Below are 15,780 nucleotides of genomic sequence, written 5' to 3'. Positions count from 1 at the left end.
TTTGGCTCAGGTCATGATCTCACGGTTCGTGGGTTTAAGCCCCGCATCGGGCTCTGTGCTGACAGCTCAGAGCCTGGAGCTTGTTTCTGATTCAGTGTGTCCCTCTCTCTCTGCCCCTCCCCTGCTCATGCTCTGTCTCTCTCTATCTTTCAAAAATTAATGTTAAAAAAAATTTTAACTGCAGACATTTTTCAGAGCTCAGCCTTTATCTGACTCACCATGTCAGATATGAAGCAGGAGCCTTTGTGCTTGTGAGCACACAGATGAATCCGGTAGGAAATGCACAAACATGTACCACTTAGCAAACCCATACCTTCTTCAGAGTGGTGCCCCTTGGTGTCATTCACTACTGGAGCCTGATTTTAGGGCTTTCAGCAAGACTTCATTCAGGGTGCACAGTATTCTTTTCTGGCTTGCTCTGTGAGAAGCTTCGTGGAGTTTGCCACTGGCTTAGAGAAGGGAATGAATGGACTGAGGCAAGATTCTCCTTAAGCCATCCTTTGGCAGATTAGAAAGGTGAAGATAGCATGATGGTTGATGGACTCCGTTTGCCTTCTCTTTGTGCTAGGAAAAACTTAAGTTTGGAAATTCTCGATCTCAAGAAGTTATAAGTCTGGATTGGCACCATCATAGAAGGCTAATTAATCAGCAAGGGTCTGGTACTTCAGGCTACCATCCGTTTCTTCTCACAACTGACAGTTGGTGGAAGCAGCCAAGTAGGGAGATTGGCAGTGATTCTAGAACAGCGTGGAAGGGGTGAAGACTCTTATTCCAGAGAGATGGAGGGAGCCAGGCCATGTGAATTGCCAGAAAAGAAATTCATTTTGAATTCTTATGGAGCTGTCTTCTCTAACCTAAACTTTTGTTTTTTAACTTTTTACTAATTAGGAAAATAGTACATGTCAATTATAGAAAATTAAGTAAATTAAAGAAGAAAATATCTATAATCTAGAGTTAATCTTTGATAACATTTCTTTTTTTCTTGGTATATACTCATTAAAACATGTATGTAGTTATCTAAGTATACTTGTGTTGAAAATGGCAAAAGTTGCTGTCAAGAATGTATTTTATCCTCTGAGTATTTGGGATTACTGAGCTCTTCTTGATCTCAATAAAATTGCAAGTTTGATTATGTAGGGGAGGAAGAAATCTTTCTGCTCTTCTAGGTTCTTGACCAGGGCCCTAGTAACATTCGATAGATTAGTGAGAAAGAGACAGAAGTTTATTAATGTGTGTTTCACATATATGTGGAAGCCTTTGCAAGAAAAATGAAGACCCAGGGAAATGGCAAAACCCAAATGCTTTCATACTGGAGGAACAGAGAGAGGCAGTAGTGGAAAAGTAACTAAAATATATGGGGAGGCTAAAGGAAGATAAGAGATATGTTAACAAGATATGCTTGTACAGAATTCTCTTGTCCTCAACTCCTTGTCTCTGGTGATGAGAATGGTTTTTTGTTGTTTTTTTTTCTAGTTGGTATAGGAAGGACATCTTTCACATGGGAGTTTTATCTCTTGCTTTCAGGGTGAAAAGGGGGAGGTCAGCATGCCTTCTTATACCTGCTGTTTTCTTTTTTAAAGTGCCTTTAGCTCAGAATAACCCTTCTGTCTAAAAGCATATTTGGGGATGACATATTCTGGTTTCCTTCAGTTACCATCAAGTATTTGGTTGGGGGCTTTTATTTTGGCCACACACTTACTTGGCAAGATTGGCTTTCCATTTCAGTCAGTGTCTAGGTTTCAGGTCCTGCTTTATAAAGGTTGTCATATTTTGGGGTTCCCAACAGCAGGTATTCCTATTGTGTGTGTGTGTGTGTGTGTGTAAATCCCTCATGGAAGAAGAAAATGGATGGATTCTGAAATCAAGTACTAACATGAATGAACTATTTCAAGTTACACTATTGAAGGCACTTGTACTCATGGTGTTAATGTCCTGTAGACTAGGGCTTGCAGGCAACTGTTAGGACTTCTGGTTGTTGATAACAGGAAATGTTAGAAAGCTGTACTAGTTTCATTTAGATCATAGTGGAATACTGATCTATTTTATTTGACTTTATACTTTGAGTAAGATCATCCTTTTCATTTGCCATGTTGTGCTTTTTGGTGGGGGGTTATCACAGAGATATATTTTGGCTTCCTTGTGGCTCTTGGCATCAATCATGGAAGCATCCATCTCCCAAGGTTGTTCATGGGGAGGAAAACAGAGTGAAGTTTATTCACCATCCTACATCATCTTGTCACAGCCTCAAGTTTTCCCCCATCACTCACCCCACCAGGTTCACCCAGGTGAATGGTGCTATTGTTTAATTCTCTCCTTTACCATATACTTTCTAGATACCAATTGAATGATAGAATCTCCTTGAAATACAGCAAGTAATGTGGCCTGGCAGACTTTATACAAGACAGAGGAGCTAAAGGGCTCTGTGAAGACTTTGTTGTGTCTAGTAAAAGTTCTGTATGGTGCCTGTAGACAGAAAAGATGAGAGCAGGTTAAGGGCTTCAGGGTCATTCCCTTTGACTTTGGAGTCTCAGAAGAACAGCAGCAAAACTAGAGTGTGTCTTTTTGTCTGAAATGGGTCCAAAACAGTGTTTCTTCTTGAGTAAGATGTCTCAAGTGTCTGATTTCCATTTTAGTCTTGTTAACTTGTTTTATTCTGGGACTGATTGATCTTGGGAGATGTGGGCTGATTAATTTTTTAATTTTTTTAACATTTATTTATTATTGAGAAACAGAGAGCATGAACAGGGGAGGGGCAGAGAGAAGAGGAGACATAGAATCCGAAGCAGGCTCCAGGCTCTGAGCTGTCAGCACAGAGTCTGAGGCAGGGCTCGAAACCACAAAGTGTGAGATCATGATCTGACCGAAGTCGGATGCTCAACCAACTGAGCCACCCAGGTGCACCTGATTAATTATAAAGAACATGCCATTCCTTCCTTGGTCCTGCAGAGTCAGATTCTATAACCTTATTTTTTTTAATTTTTAAAAATTAAAAAAATTTATTTTTGAGACAGAGAGAGAGAGAGAGACAGAATAGGAACAGAGCCTGTTGTGGGGCTTGAACCCACGAACCACATGACCTTAGCCGAATTTGGATGCCTAACCGACTGAGCCACCCAATCGCCCCTTATAACCTAATTTTGTTCCAGAATTTTTCATACATTGGTCTATTCACCTTTGGTCGGATGGTCAGTAAATTTAAGTTGAATAACTTTTTATGTGTCTGAGTAAAAAAAAATGATACTAATTTTGATTAATTCAACTAGTGTGGTACTGGATAATACTCTCAGGTGTAACTGGGATTTGCCAGGTAAAAAGGTAATCTCTTCTCGTGTTTCTGCTAGTTTACAGTCACATAACGGAAGGTTCGGTAGTAGTTAATTAAAACAAAAGATAGATTAAACCATTCTTTAAAAAATGAATATTTTTATTCTAAGTGTATATTTATTTATATATTTTAATGGTGAAATCTGATAGGTATTTGCAAATCTCATTTTATCAGCCTTCTCTCCACTGGCAAAGATGCAGTGAATAATAAGTTGCCCTTCCTTTTTTGTTCAGCTGTAAATGGGTAGATCTAATTCTATGAAGAATTATGCTAGGAAGAAAGATGATTACTCAGAACATTTCCCAGCCTCTTGGACCCTCCCAGGTAGCTTATCTGAAGTCTACCTGTGTCTCCTCACATCACTACTGCCATCAGTGGAAGGAAAGAGAATTTGCGTAACAGTTTAAAAAATATTTTAAGGAGTCATTTTTTAAAAACGCACGAATAATACGCATTTCTCTGCACTCAGATGGTGGAGTGGGCCGGGCTTGCCCTATGACTTATTTACGAACTCATAGCTGCTTTTGAGAATTATGACTGTTCAGGTGTTTTCCCCTCCTCCATCGTCTACGCAGCCAAGGAAGGCAACAGAAAACTCCTTGCCTAGTCCTATGCCAGACGGAGACAAAGAACTTTTCTATGAGAGTTGGCTCCCCTGGTTGGAGTCCAAAATGCTAATTGGCATCAGCTGCATTAAATCACTGAGTGGAGCCTAGCAGCTGCCTCATCATGGAGAAAACCAGGAGGGAGCCTTCCTTTTCTCACCAAAACATCCTCTCCCTCCCTCCCTCCCTCCCTCCGTCCCTCCGTCCCTCCGTGTCTGTCTGTCTGTCTGTCTCTCTCTCTCTCTCACTCACATTCCTTTTTTTTTTTTTTGGGTCTGTGTATGATTGTGGGCTCCTAAAGAGAACGAAGGACAAGGTCATTTGGACTGAGTCTAGACAAATGGGATATATAATCTTAGGTCATGTCATTTTGTCCATTCCACTTTCTTTCATATATGGGATTGTTGATTGTAAATTCAGTTCTAGCCTGCCCCAACTTGTTTTCTACTGTATTTTCTCAGGCTAAATGGGGTGTGTGGTGGTGGTGGTGGTGTGTACATACTTAAATGTTGGAATGAGCCATAAAACTTGTATTTAACTAATGACCAAAGGGAAATTTGAAATCAGAAGTTTGTTCATTATTACTCCAAAGACAACATGTATTATACACATTAGTCAATTTAGGATTCCAGTTGTAGTTGGCTCAAAGCCATTGGCAGATTTTGCATTTCTCATGCTTTTTCTCCAAGGTGGGCAGTCTTAATTAGTATATGACAATTAGTGGTGCTAAAATTGCCCCTTTATTTTATAAGATGTATGATAATCATCTATTTTGAAATCATAGAAGCAAGAGAAGGAATGTTAAAAGTATATATAAACAATTTCCTAAAATACTAGCTTAAGAGGTCAATATGGTTTCCTCTCAAAATTTTTGATAGTTCAGTTTCATATGCTTCCAAGATTTGACTACTTAAACCTTGGAAATACTCTGGCAACAGGCATTGATATGATTACTGTATTTCTGGATAATACTTGGGTGTTTCAGTTATATTAGAAAAGCTGTTGTCAAACTTGATTGTATTTAAGTTGTTCTTGTATCGTATTTCATTGTTTGTAATATATGACCCAATTTTAAAAATGTTACAATGTTATGTCTTATGGTTGAGGGTGAATAATAGTTTCATTACATGAAGTACTTCAGTGTCTCTAGTGGCATCTTGGATTTAAATAAATAGATTGTGCTGTGACAGTATGCCAACAGTATTTACTATTATGCATATTACTGCCAACAGTATATACCATTATCCGTATTAAGTGTCTTTCACACCAGTGGACAGCACTGAATTTAAGCCTATGAGAATTTTTAAATCTATAGAATGCATAAGAATTTCAATTCTATGGGCTCTGAAAATGTCAACAGCTACCTCTGGAAGCTCTTAATTCTTCTTACAGAGAATGGTGAAAAGGGGAACATGGGTGGCTCATTTGGTTAAGCATCCAGCTCTTGATTTTGGCTCAGGTTATGATCTCAAAGGTTGTGAAATTGAGCCCCGCTTTGGTCTTTGCACTGAGTGTGGAGTCTGCTTGGGATTTTCTGTCTCAAAAATAAATAAATGAACCTTAATTAAAAAAAAGAGTGGTGAACAAGTCAGATCCTAGAAGACACTGGTTTATGTTGCTAAAGAAAAAATACATCGAAACTAATCAATATGTTGTGATCCTTAATTAGTACATAGGAAGCGTCTCATGGGAGAATTGTAGGTAATATTTGCTTTCTGTCTAGAAGTGAAACGCACTGGCAGAGTATCATACAGAAGAATGACCCCTGGAACATTCTAGCCAATATGAGGAGTGGAAAGGAGGTAGTTAGGGATGAATCAATAAAAGCAAAGTCTGTGCAACCCAGTAAGATGCACATACTGCGTGGCATGATTGGCTACAAATACAAAATTAAAATCAATATTTCGATTTTCTCCTATTTTAGTTCATCACTATTCTTTTTGTTTTTGTGTAGTCTTTATACCCCAGATCTTTCTACATTGTTGGTTTAGGATAAAAAGAAAAAATCAAACCTTTAGCTAACTTTCTAAAATCATCTAATTGAAGTCCAGTGTAAGGAAAATGGGATATAAGGAAAACCACAGGCCTTGTTCTAGGAGTGACACTGCATGCCTTTCCAGCAGGATCGTGTTATTGGCCATAGTCATGTGGTACGTTTTGTTAGGAACATATTGGTCTTGAGAAGTCCCATTAGGGTTGTCCTGGGCTGCTCCTAGATACTGTTCTTGGGAGTGAATGTAAGTTTTGGTGCCTCTGGAGAGAGCAGGCTTCATGTGCTGTGTGCCAGCAAGTTGTGGTCATTACACACTTTGCGTGTGTATGTGAGTGTGTATAAAGAGCATAAGGCAAAGCTTTTCATGAATTGGGCCTTCTAGATGTGTTTTAGGCATGCTTCCTTGTGCCCTACGTTAGTCAAAATTGTCACCCTTTTATGTTTTAGTATAAAGTTCCTTTGAAGAAAAGTCCCAAATAGAAGTATGTTCTCTATACTAGCCAGGCTAAACACTGCTTTCGTTTAGAATTAAGATAGTTACTCTGGTTATTCAGTATCCCGATTTTCATTGCTACTCTCAACATGGCCATGTTTAAATCACAGATCAAAATAATACATTTGTTGTGTTTTCATATATACAGAGCTTGAATGAGGATTAGTACACAGATTGTTATATGGACTGTACTTGGCCATGTGTCTATGCTCCATATTCGCAGTCACCATCTGCCAAAGTTACATGACAACTATGCCTATTAATATGCTGTAATATTCTAATATACTTATGTCTGGGGACCAAGCTGGAGAACAGCATCTTAAGAATCACTGTGCCAAGATAATTCCATGTTTTGTTACATGTTTGGCTTCTAAAGCAGTAGTGTACAATTGAAAGTTGTATTTTAAGAAATTTTCTTTTTCATTTGGTCTTATCACTAACATCTAATTAATAATGTTGTAGCTTTTATCTTAACAGTATTTTTAAACCAAACTTTAGATCCATGAGGCCTTATGAATGGGTTTTGGAGATGCAAGGCTGTGACAGTAGGTTTCTTCAGCCTGTATGCATGCATGTGCTTTCACATGCACTGTCTCTTACACTCACACACACCTTGACTGCTCAGAAACCCTGAGTCTTCCCCAGAGAAGGAAGAACATCAGCTGTAAGTTGAATGAGTGTGTCAGTGTATAAAAATGAGGACATTTTAGGGAACTGGTCATTATTTCCTTTGAAAATAAATGTAGTAAAGAGATTTCTAGAGATCTGATTATCCAGTTTTTGTCAAAGATCTTTTTCTTCCTTCAGATGCTGCTTTTCTAGCCAGGACTGGTTTTCCCTTTTCCTCCCCCTTCTCTCCTTTTTAATTCTGCTTTCCTGTCATTCTCCTGCTGTCCATAAATCTTACTTAACATAACCCCTGCAGGTAGTTTGGCAGACCCTCTCTGTGTCATGTGTATGCAGCAAGGGACAGAATGCCCATGCTGTTGCAGATACTGCCCCAGGGGTGTATGAGAGAGAAAGGCGGAGACTGGCAGCCCTCACCATTCACAAGGACAACTTACTTTATTTTCCAGACCTGTGTCACCATCTGTTTCTATCATCCTTCTTCTGATCTTCTCATACAAACTCTACATTTCTTCCTCTGCTCTTAGTTTAATAAAACAAGAGGCTGGGGGATGAGTCAAGTCTAAAACAACCTGCTGTCTCTGAGCGATGTTTTATTATTGTGGTTCACCGGACTCACCTGGATCTCTTTTTGGGTAGTGGGTCTCATTAAGCATGCCATCCATCCAGGGCCTGCATTGCTGGTCTATACTCGGTAATCTGCCTGTGGTCACACCAGAAGGTAATGCTTTGTGCAGGGTTGTTACAGGTGAAGCTCTCTGTCTTAGGTGTGCCAGATGATTTACATGCACAAATGCTTTCTACAAAAGAAACAATTTCTCCTTATAATTAGTTGAAATAGTATCAGTCAGTTCTTTTTTTCCTCCCATTTTTTCAGTTGAGCAAAACAGGGTTCAAAACTCATAGTTAATGGAAGAGCTGCTCCATGGGACATCTTATATACATCTGTAACTTCTCTACTTATGTATTTCTTGTATAGTTGTAATCCCATTTCAAAGGATGAGTCCTTTGAAGTCCCCAATTCTTGTCACTAGGATAAAGTGAATGTCTCTCCCTCTCTTACGGGAAGGGCTGGGAACTTGTGTTACTGCCCATGTGTGGGAAAGGTAAAATCACGCACATCATTCAAATGCCACACATTTTATTTTTATTTTTTTCTTAAGGATGAAGAGGAAGAAATCAAACTGGAGATAAATATGCTGAAGAAATATTCTCATCATAGAAATATTGCAACATATTATGGTGCTTTCATTAAAAAGAGTCCCCCAGGACATGATGACCAACTCTGGGTAGGCAAATGTTTCCCGAGGGCTTTGTGGGGTTTACTCTTTAGTTGTATTAAAGATATTAAGGACCTTCCAGAGGAAAGTGAGAGAAAATCAGAGACAAAGGGAATAGTGCCTGGTATCTTCCTTGGCTTTCTTGGTTAAAGGTTAAACATTGTTGGGTGAATGTTTTTTTTTTTTTTTAATGTTTTATTTATTTTTGATAGAGAGAGAGAGACAGAGCATGAGAGTGGGAGGGGCAGAGAGAGAAGGAGACACAGAACCGGAAGCAGGCTCCAGGCTCTGAACTAGCTGTCAGCACAGAGCCTGACGTGAGGCTCGAACCCACGAACGTGAGATCTGACCTGAGCTGAAGCCGGAGGCTTAACCGACTGAGCCACCCAGGCGCCCCTGAATGTTTATTTTTATGTTGGTTTCACATTGCATGGAAAAAAGTTAACTTCATGTTTCAGGAATAAAATGGCACATTTTAAAAGTAATGTAACCAAAAAAGCAAGGAAATTAGGAACTTGGAAATAAAACCAACAATAAAAACTTTATTTATGGAAATTAGTTAATATGAAAGCTCAACTAAATGCATCTTCTTTGCCACCTGGAAGTAAGGGGACAAGTCACAAGAAAACAAAGTTAAAACAGTATTTATTAATAATATTAGTGATTATAATTAATTGAAAGCAGTAGAGTCCAGGGAGATTTCTAGAATTGATAAACATTCAGTCTTATCTTTTACTGACCCACATCTGTATGGCAGATGATGACACTGGCATGCTGTCAGATCTATGGTTGTCACATTATTTTTTGCCAAAGATACTGGACTTATAAAGCAGGACAATAAATACTTTTTCTAATTTTTAAAAATTCATCATAGAAAATTTGCAAAATTAAGGTAAAAGAGAAACAATCTTTATTTTCATTGCCCAAATTCAAAGTTAGAATTTTAGAATAGCTTAACTCATTTTCTAGATACTTAAAAAAATATATACTTGTGTTCATATTGTATAAACATTTAGGTATTGTAAATAACATTTAAAATTATGCACTACTTAAAATAGCATTTCTCTTAATATAAAAGTTTGAGAATCATAATGTATGGAAGATAGAATTATCTTTGACTCTGGCAAATGAGAGAAGATGTTAGAGTATTTCCGTCAGATTTCTGATAATTAGGCACTAATTAAGTACACAATGGCCCTCCCATGCCCATATGCTTGTGAGAGAGGAAGAACACTTCAGAATCTCTCCACTGGGGTGTGGGAAGGAGGGTGAGGATGTGCTGTAAAATATCAGAAACTCTTAAATCTCCTGGATCATACATACACAGTGAATAATTTGAATAGTGAAAAGAGCTCTCAGTAATTTGGATGCTTTCAAGATGATCATGTACCCAGATCTTGAGGGAAGGCAGAAGGGGGAGGCTATTTGCCTGGCTTCCCTCCAGTGTGTGCTGATAGTTGGGATGCTCTCACTGCCGCTGGGATGTGCTTATCACAGTGTGTCTTGTCTGCCCTGTAGCTTGTTATGGAATTCTGCGGGGCCGGGTCCATTACAGACCTTGTGAAGAACACCAAAGGGAACACACTCAAGGAAGACTGGATAGCTTACATCTCCAGAGAAATCCTGAGGGTAAGGAATAGGGCAAGTCTGGGGGGTGGTGCCCCGGATATGCTCTTGTATTTCCATTTTCATTTTCCTAGCCCTAAGTATTTCTTTGCCTTTGCTATAACTATACAGATTTTTCTTTTCATGACAGCCAAGGGCTCTGTTTAACTGGCTGGCTTTGATTGTTTAAGCTACATCATGGTTTTGATTGTGACAAGTATCTAAAGAAAGTAGACTTAAACAAAAATAGGTTTTCTGTATTCCCCTGAATTCACCCTCTAGGTGTTAAAAAGAAAATCCAAGGGAAGAGAAATAGCCTCTAACTGTTGTTTTTATAGGAATCCTGTGTCTAAGCTGATAGATCAATATTAATGATGCCAAACACTGACTTTCAGAATCATCTTGTGGACTTTGGCATTAACTGAGAATTTGTTGCAGTATTTGCGAGGGGGGAAGTTCTAATGTTTAATGTTATTTACAGCTGATTGAAAGCCAGTTTATGATGTTAACGTTTCTGAACCACTGTCTTAGCAGATTCTAAATGATCTCGTTCAGTAGTGGCACTGAGCTGACACTGCAGGCAGAGGGCCTATGTAGTCTGCACTTGGAAAGTGCGTGCGGGTTAGCATGAGCCTCTTCCCTTTGGCCAGCTGTCCCAGTGGCACTACCCCTTAATTACACACGTAGATATCTTGGTTGGATTTCATTTACCCACCACATTTAAAAAATAAAGACTGGAGTTAAACTGGAATCTAATTCTTAATGCTTCTCTCACTAATAAAATAAACTGCTACTATATTTTTTATTTACAGGTAGATTTACCCCACTTTTATGTTTACGCTTCTCAGAGGACTGCGAGTTTAAAAAATGCCATCTAGAATTCACAGAGATGAGTTTGAATTCCTTTTTATTTAGATATTTTATGAGGCCCTTGAAAATACATAGTTCCCATAAGAAAACTAGTCGTAGGGGGTGAGGTGGGGGAGAACCTTCCCTTTATCATCACACTCAAATTTCATTAAGAAAACATGAGAGTCCTGTCTTACGGTTTTTGACAGAAGCAGAGTCTACAAGTGGAAAACTAAGTATCCCGTCCTGTACTGCTGTGAGGGAGTTCAGCAAGTGGGCAGATGTATTTATTATATTAACAACTAAAACTCTTGGCATGGTCTGTAGGAGAGAACAGTGATTAGAGTGGGTCAGATGTGGGTTTGAGTGCTGCCTTTGCTACTTGCCTGAAACACGCCCCTGGCAAAGTTACCTCCCTTTAAGGACTTACTTTCTTCATTTGTAAAATTTAGATACCAACCCTATGAAGGAAGTGTCATTGTTACGAAAATTAAATGAGTTGGTTATATATGAGATCATTTAATGTACTGTGGGTACACTACGAATTGTTAGTAACTCGTTGTTGTCCTTGTTTTCCATTGTAAACATACACTTACGCACACCTTTTCAGTATATAATTCCAGTGTATTATTTCTCAAGCAGAGAAGTAGGTTTTAGTATGAATGCCCTAGGTGTCAAATGTCTTTCACCCATCAGAGACAACTAACATGTTTTTATGTACACAGGCAAGCATTTTTTACTGATCATGTAATAAGTATATTTAGCTATTTTACTTCCATTGATCTCAGGCATTATTTCAGAGATGCCCAGGTTGTTTGAGGCCGTGGAATGACCATAATAGCCTAATGGACATCCTTCTGAGATGGGTACCTGAAACAAGAGTTTCCTTCATTTACATTTCATCTAGGATGGCAATTTTTTCTACAACCAGAGTCTAAATGAACTTAAAACAAGCCTCTGGAAGAGTCAGTGCATCACAGACTAGTGTGTGGTTTTTCACAGGAATCACTGAGAGTCCACTTTGGTAAAGAGAAAGCATTATGGTAAGAAGAGGGTGAGCTGTCCTGGAAAAGGAAAGCAGCCAGCCCAAGTGGATAACCTGGGTTCTCAAAGACCCTGCTGGGTTAGCTAATTTCTACAGCGGCAAAACTTGTCTGCCTCTTGAGTAGATATTAGATTCACAGGCTGTTACCATGTTAAGATCCTCAAAAGGCTGAGAGTCCTGAGCATGTAGGCCTCTGACACCAGTAGGAAAGTTCTCTTAGGCTGGCCCACTGGAACCCTTGACCAAAGGTTTACCAACAAAGCCAGCAAGTTCATTCAAGCTCACTTCCACATTTATAGTCTACACAGCCTTTGATGCATTTTAGTAAAAACTGCTATTCATTGTGAGCCTTTCATAACCAATACTCAAGGACAGCCTTTGATGTTCCTTTGCTATGTCCACGAATGAGATAGAGTTACAGGAAAAATGTTTCCTGGTTTTGAAACATTGATGCATTTGCTCTAGGATGGTATTTAGTGTGTATTTGGACTATCTTTGCTAAGGAAGAATAATTGTGGCCTAACTTTGGCATGGCAGTAGTTGAACATGCATTCTCTCTCTTCATACAGCGAAAGATGTACTCATTTGGAATAATCATCACTCAAGTTCACACAGGCTGTGAGCTGTCGGACTAACACCTTGAGTGGTTTCACCTGGGGACAAATCAGTCCTTTAGCAGTAGGGCCAGGAAGTAGATGTTTCTTAAGTTGATTGCTTGTAAGAAACAAGCGTGCATGCAGGCCACATGTGTTTGAGAAGATGTAGATACTTACGTGTTGCTAAGATGATCTTGTAAAAATATAAGGAGGGGGCTGGGAAAGGGAATATAAAGTGAAAAATAATAGAAGTAAGAATTATGAAGGAATTAGGAAAACTACTTTTTGTTTGTTTCTTCTTTGCTGTTCAAAATTATGCCATGCTGAAAGGAGAGATTTTCTTCCTAACTATAGCACTAACATACCATATATTTTTAGTGCCTTTTCCCCCTAGTCAGTGCTTTGTGGTGTAACACTGCACATCCTGTTGGGGAGGGAGGGGATAAACAGGGCTGTCAAGTAAGCTCTATTCTGCTTTACAAGCAGATGAGTAAATTATTGTTTAGAAACCCCATGTGGTAGAAAAATTAGTATTCTAGAGCAGCTGTTAGATTTAACACCTATCCTATACAGTAATGATAACAGTAAAACCTCACACACAAAAATCAAACCAGAAAATTAAATAAACCTTTACTTCTGATCTAGCTTTTTTGAATTGAGACATTTCAGAATAAATAGGTTGCTTGTATCTTCAGGAGGCAGGCTATAGATTTGGCTACTCTAGCTAAAGACAGAAGTAGTACAGGAGTTGTGAGAATGACACATTTTTGTCAGGCATCTGTTGGATGCAGAACGTGTTTTTGTTCTTCCATTACCTCTTAAGAGACATGCTCTTAGGCTTCACTCCAGATACAAGGTCATCAGAAAGTGCTGTTTGCCCAGTAGTGTTTATTTCCTTGGGAAGGAAGGATACTTTATTTGAACAGAAAGCTCTTTCGATGGTAGAATTGTGTTACACTGGCGTGGAGGCGGGATTGATCAGCAGTTTAGCACAATTTGTCACCATGTGGTGGGAAAACTAGGCAGTGTTCCACAGCCAGACTTGAAACCCTTGCTGGCTCTTTGCTTTTCCCCTGGGATGGGTCTAGTTCAAATATACTCATGGGGTCACCCACTGAAAGATGGATGTGTAGCGTGGGAAAGAAACCACCCTGTACACAAATAGCACAAATTACAGCAGAGAAACCGCAGACGGTAATCTAGAGCGTATCTTTAAGGAGCAGCTAGAAATGGGTGGTGTTGCTCACACAGGGCACCTAGCCCGTTGGAGCTGGGGAATGGGTACTTTTATCTCTTTGTGTGGTACTAATGTGATGTCTTCACGGAAATGCACCAAGATTGTATTATGGTATGTTCTAAATATGGTTCATAGAACTTTTGGCGTGCATGTGCATTTTGTTATAAAAAGTGTGTTCCTGGCTATTTGCAGCAACAAAGAACTAAAATTCAGATCTGTCTCTCATCTTCAGGGACTGGCACATCTTCATATCCATCACGTGATTCACCGGGACATCAAGGGCCAGAACGTATTGCTAACTGAGAATGCAGAAGTGAAACTCGGTACGTGATGCATGTGTCATGTGGTCTAATACTTGCCCCTAATACAGACCAGCAGCATTCCCTACCTCATTAGCATTTAGCTAAAAGCTCAGTCTATTACCCACATTTCCTCTTTCTGTTCTACTTAAGAAGTGACCGGGCATCTGGGTGGCTCAGTCGGTTAAGCATCCGGCTTCGGCTCAGGTCATGATCTTGCGGTTTGTGGATTTGAGCCCCCCATCGGGCTCTGTGCTGACAGCTAGCTCAGAGCCTGGAGCCTGTTTCAGATTCTGTATCTCCCTCTCTCTGTGACCCTCCCCTGCTCACGCTGTCTCTCAAAAATAAATTAAAAAAAAAAAAAAAAAAGAAGTAAGAATTGGGCTTATTACTTTGTCTGGCTCCTGCCTCCCTTCCCCAATGCTTCTCTCCTCTGCTCACCATATAGTAGACTACTGTTTAAATTAGATCACATCACTTTCTTCCTTAAAGACCTTTAGTGGCTTCTTTTTCACCTGGAATAAAATGTACATTTCCTACCATGACCCAAAAAGCCATGGATCCTACTACTTTCTAGCCCCACTTTGTGAGCATCCTCACTTCTCTTTTCTTCAGTTCACTCATTTTTAAACTTCCTTAGATTTTCCCTCGGGGTCTTTGCATACACTATGCCCCATTGGGAACAGTTTTGAAGTTGCAGTTTTTTCCCTCATCTTTAGAGGCCTTCCCTGACCTTCTGACCTGTATTGGGTCCCACTGCTTGTTTCCTCATTAATACTGATCGCAGTTTATAAATTGTTTACTTATATTTCTGACTTATTTACCAGAATGTAATTTCTGGGAGTGTAGCAACAAGATGTTTTATTTATGAAAGCATTCTTATCTGGCACCTAGCTTAGTGCCTTAGATGTGGTAGGTGCTCAGTAGATTTATGTGTGGATGCGTGAATGGATGAAGTCCAAAGTGTCTTTTTGGAGATGATTTCATGATGGTTCTTCTATATTTCTTGTTTCCCTTACTTGGATTTGAACTTTTTTTTCAATCCCATTTTTATATTAATGGTTCTGTCAATTTTTTAAACAGAATTAGCAGTAAATTTTCTTCACTAAGGCATCACAAAAAAATTCCTTCTTTTCCATCTTTCAAAAAATTTTATGCACCATAGTTACACCTTAAAAAGCTTTATTATTGCTTTCTTGCATAATATCTCTGTTTATTGCTTGTCTGTGGAGGAATAATAGTGTGCCCATTTGGGAAATCCCCTCAAAATTAAAATAGGAGACACTTGAATTGTTCTCGTTCCCAGTGACTCAGCAAGCTATGTGTGTTCCGTGCACTGGCCCGCTGGTGCCAGGCCTGTGATACTCCCTCTGGAATCACTTGGTGATCACTTGCGACTTCTGAGTTGCTGCAAATGACATGCACTGCCTGGTACATGTGTCTGTCTCAGGAGCCCTTAGCATGTGAGGTGTTTCCTGAGTGACCTCAGGAAATGTACGTACAAAAGTTGAATCTATAACCTAACTCCTGTGAGTGACCTCAGCCCTCTGTAGGCCCTTCTGCATTGGCTCTTCCACCATCATGCAGTCCTCCTAGGGGTAATGGCAGTGTACGTACTGATGTCCTTGGCAGACATTCCATTAGAGACCCTTGTCTTCCTGTCAGCTCTGCCTCCTACTCTTGAACTTTCTTTTAAACCACCATCATTGGTCAGCTGAAAAACTGTTCTGAAAACTCGGAAGTCACAGGTACTTTGAGGGGGTGTTTCTTAGTATATTTGTGATCTAGCTTGATTCTTTATCAAATTTATTATTGTGTTCTTTCCA

General features: G+C 39.4%; 1 protein-coding gene across 5 annotated transcripts in view; it reads left to right on the top strand.

Annotated features, from left to right (window-relative positions):
* The window catches only part of MAP4K4 (mitogen-activated protein kinase kinase kinase kinase 4), a 194,852-nt gene that overhangs the window by 113,763 nt on the left and 65,309 nt on the right, over positions 1-15,780 (top strand). For all 5 annotated transcript variants that reach the window (XM_029937130.1, XM_029937128.1, XM_029937126.1 and 2 more), the window contains 3 exons: positions 8,207-8,332; positions 9,842-9,952; positions 13,888-13,978. In XM_029937130.1, coding sequence (XP_029792990.1) covers positions 8,207-8,332; positions 9,842-9,952; positions 13,888-13,978 — 328 coding nt within the window. The remainder of the gene's footprint in view (positions 1-8,206; positions 8,333-9,841; positions 9,953-13,887; positions 13,979-15,780) is intronic.

Source organism: Suricata suricatta, chromosome 4, assembly GCF_006229205.1.
Source record: "Suricata suricatta isolate VVHF042 chromosome 4, meerkat_22Aug2017_6uvM2_HiC, whole genome shotgun sequence".
Classification (NCBI taxonomy): Eukaryota; Metazoa; Chordata; class Mammalia; order Carnivora; family Herpestidae; genus Suricata; species Suricata suricatta.
Note: the sequence above shows the minus strand (reverse complement) of the source record. Positions and strands in the feature narration are given on the sequence as shown.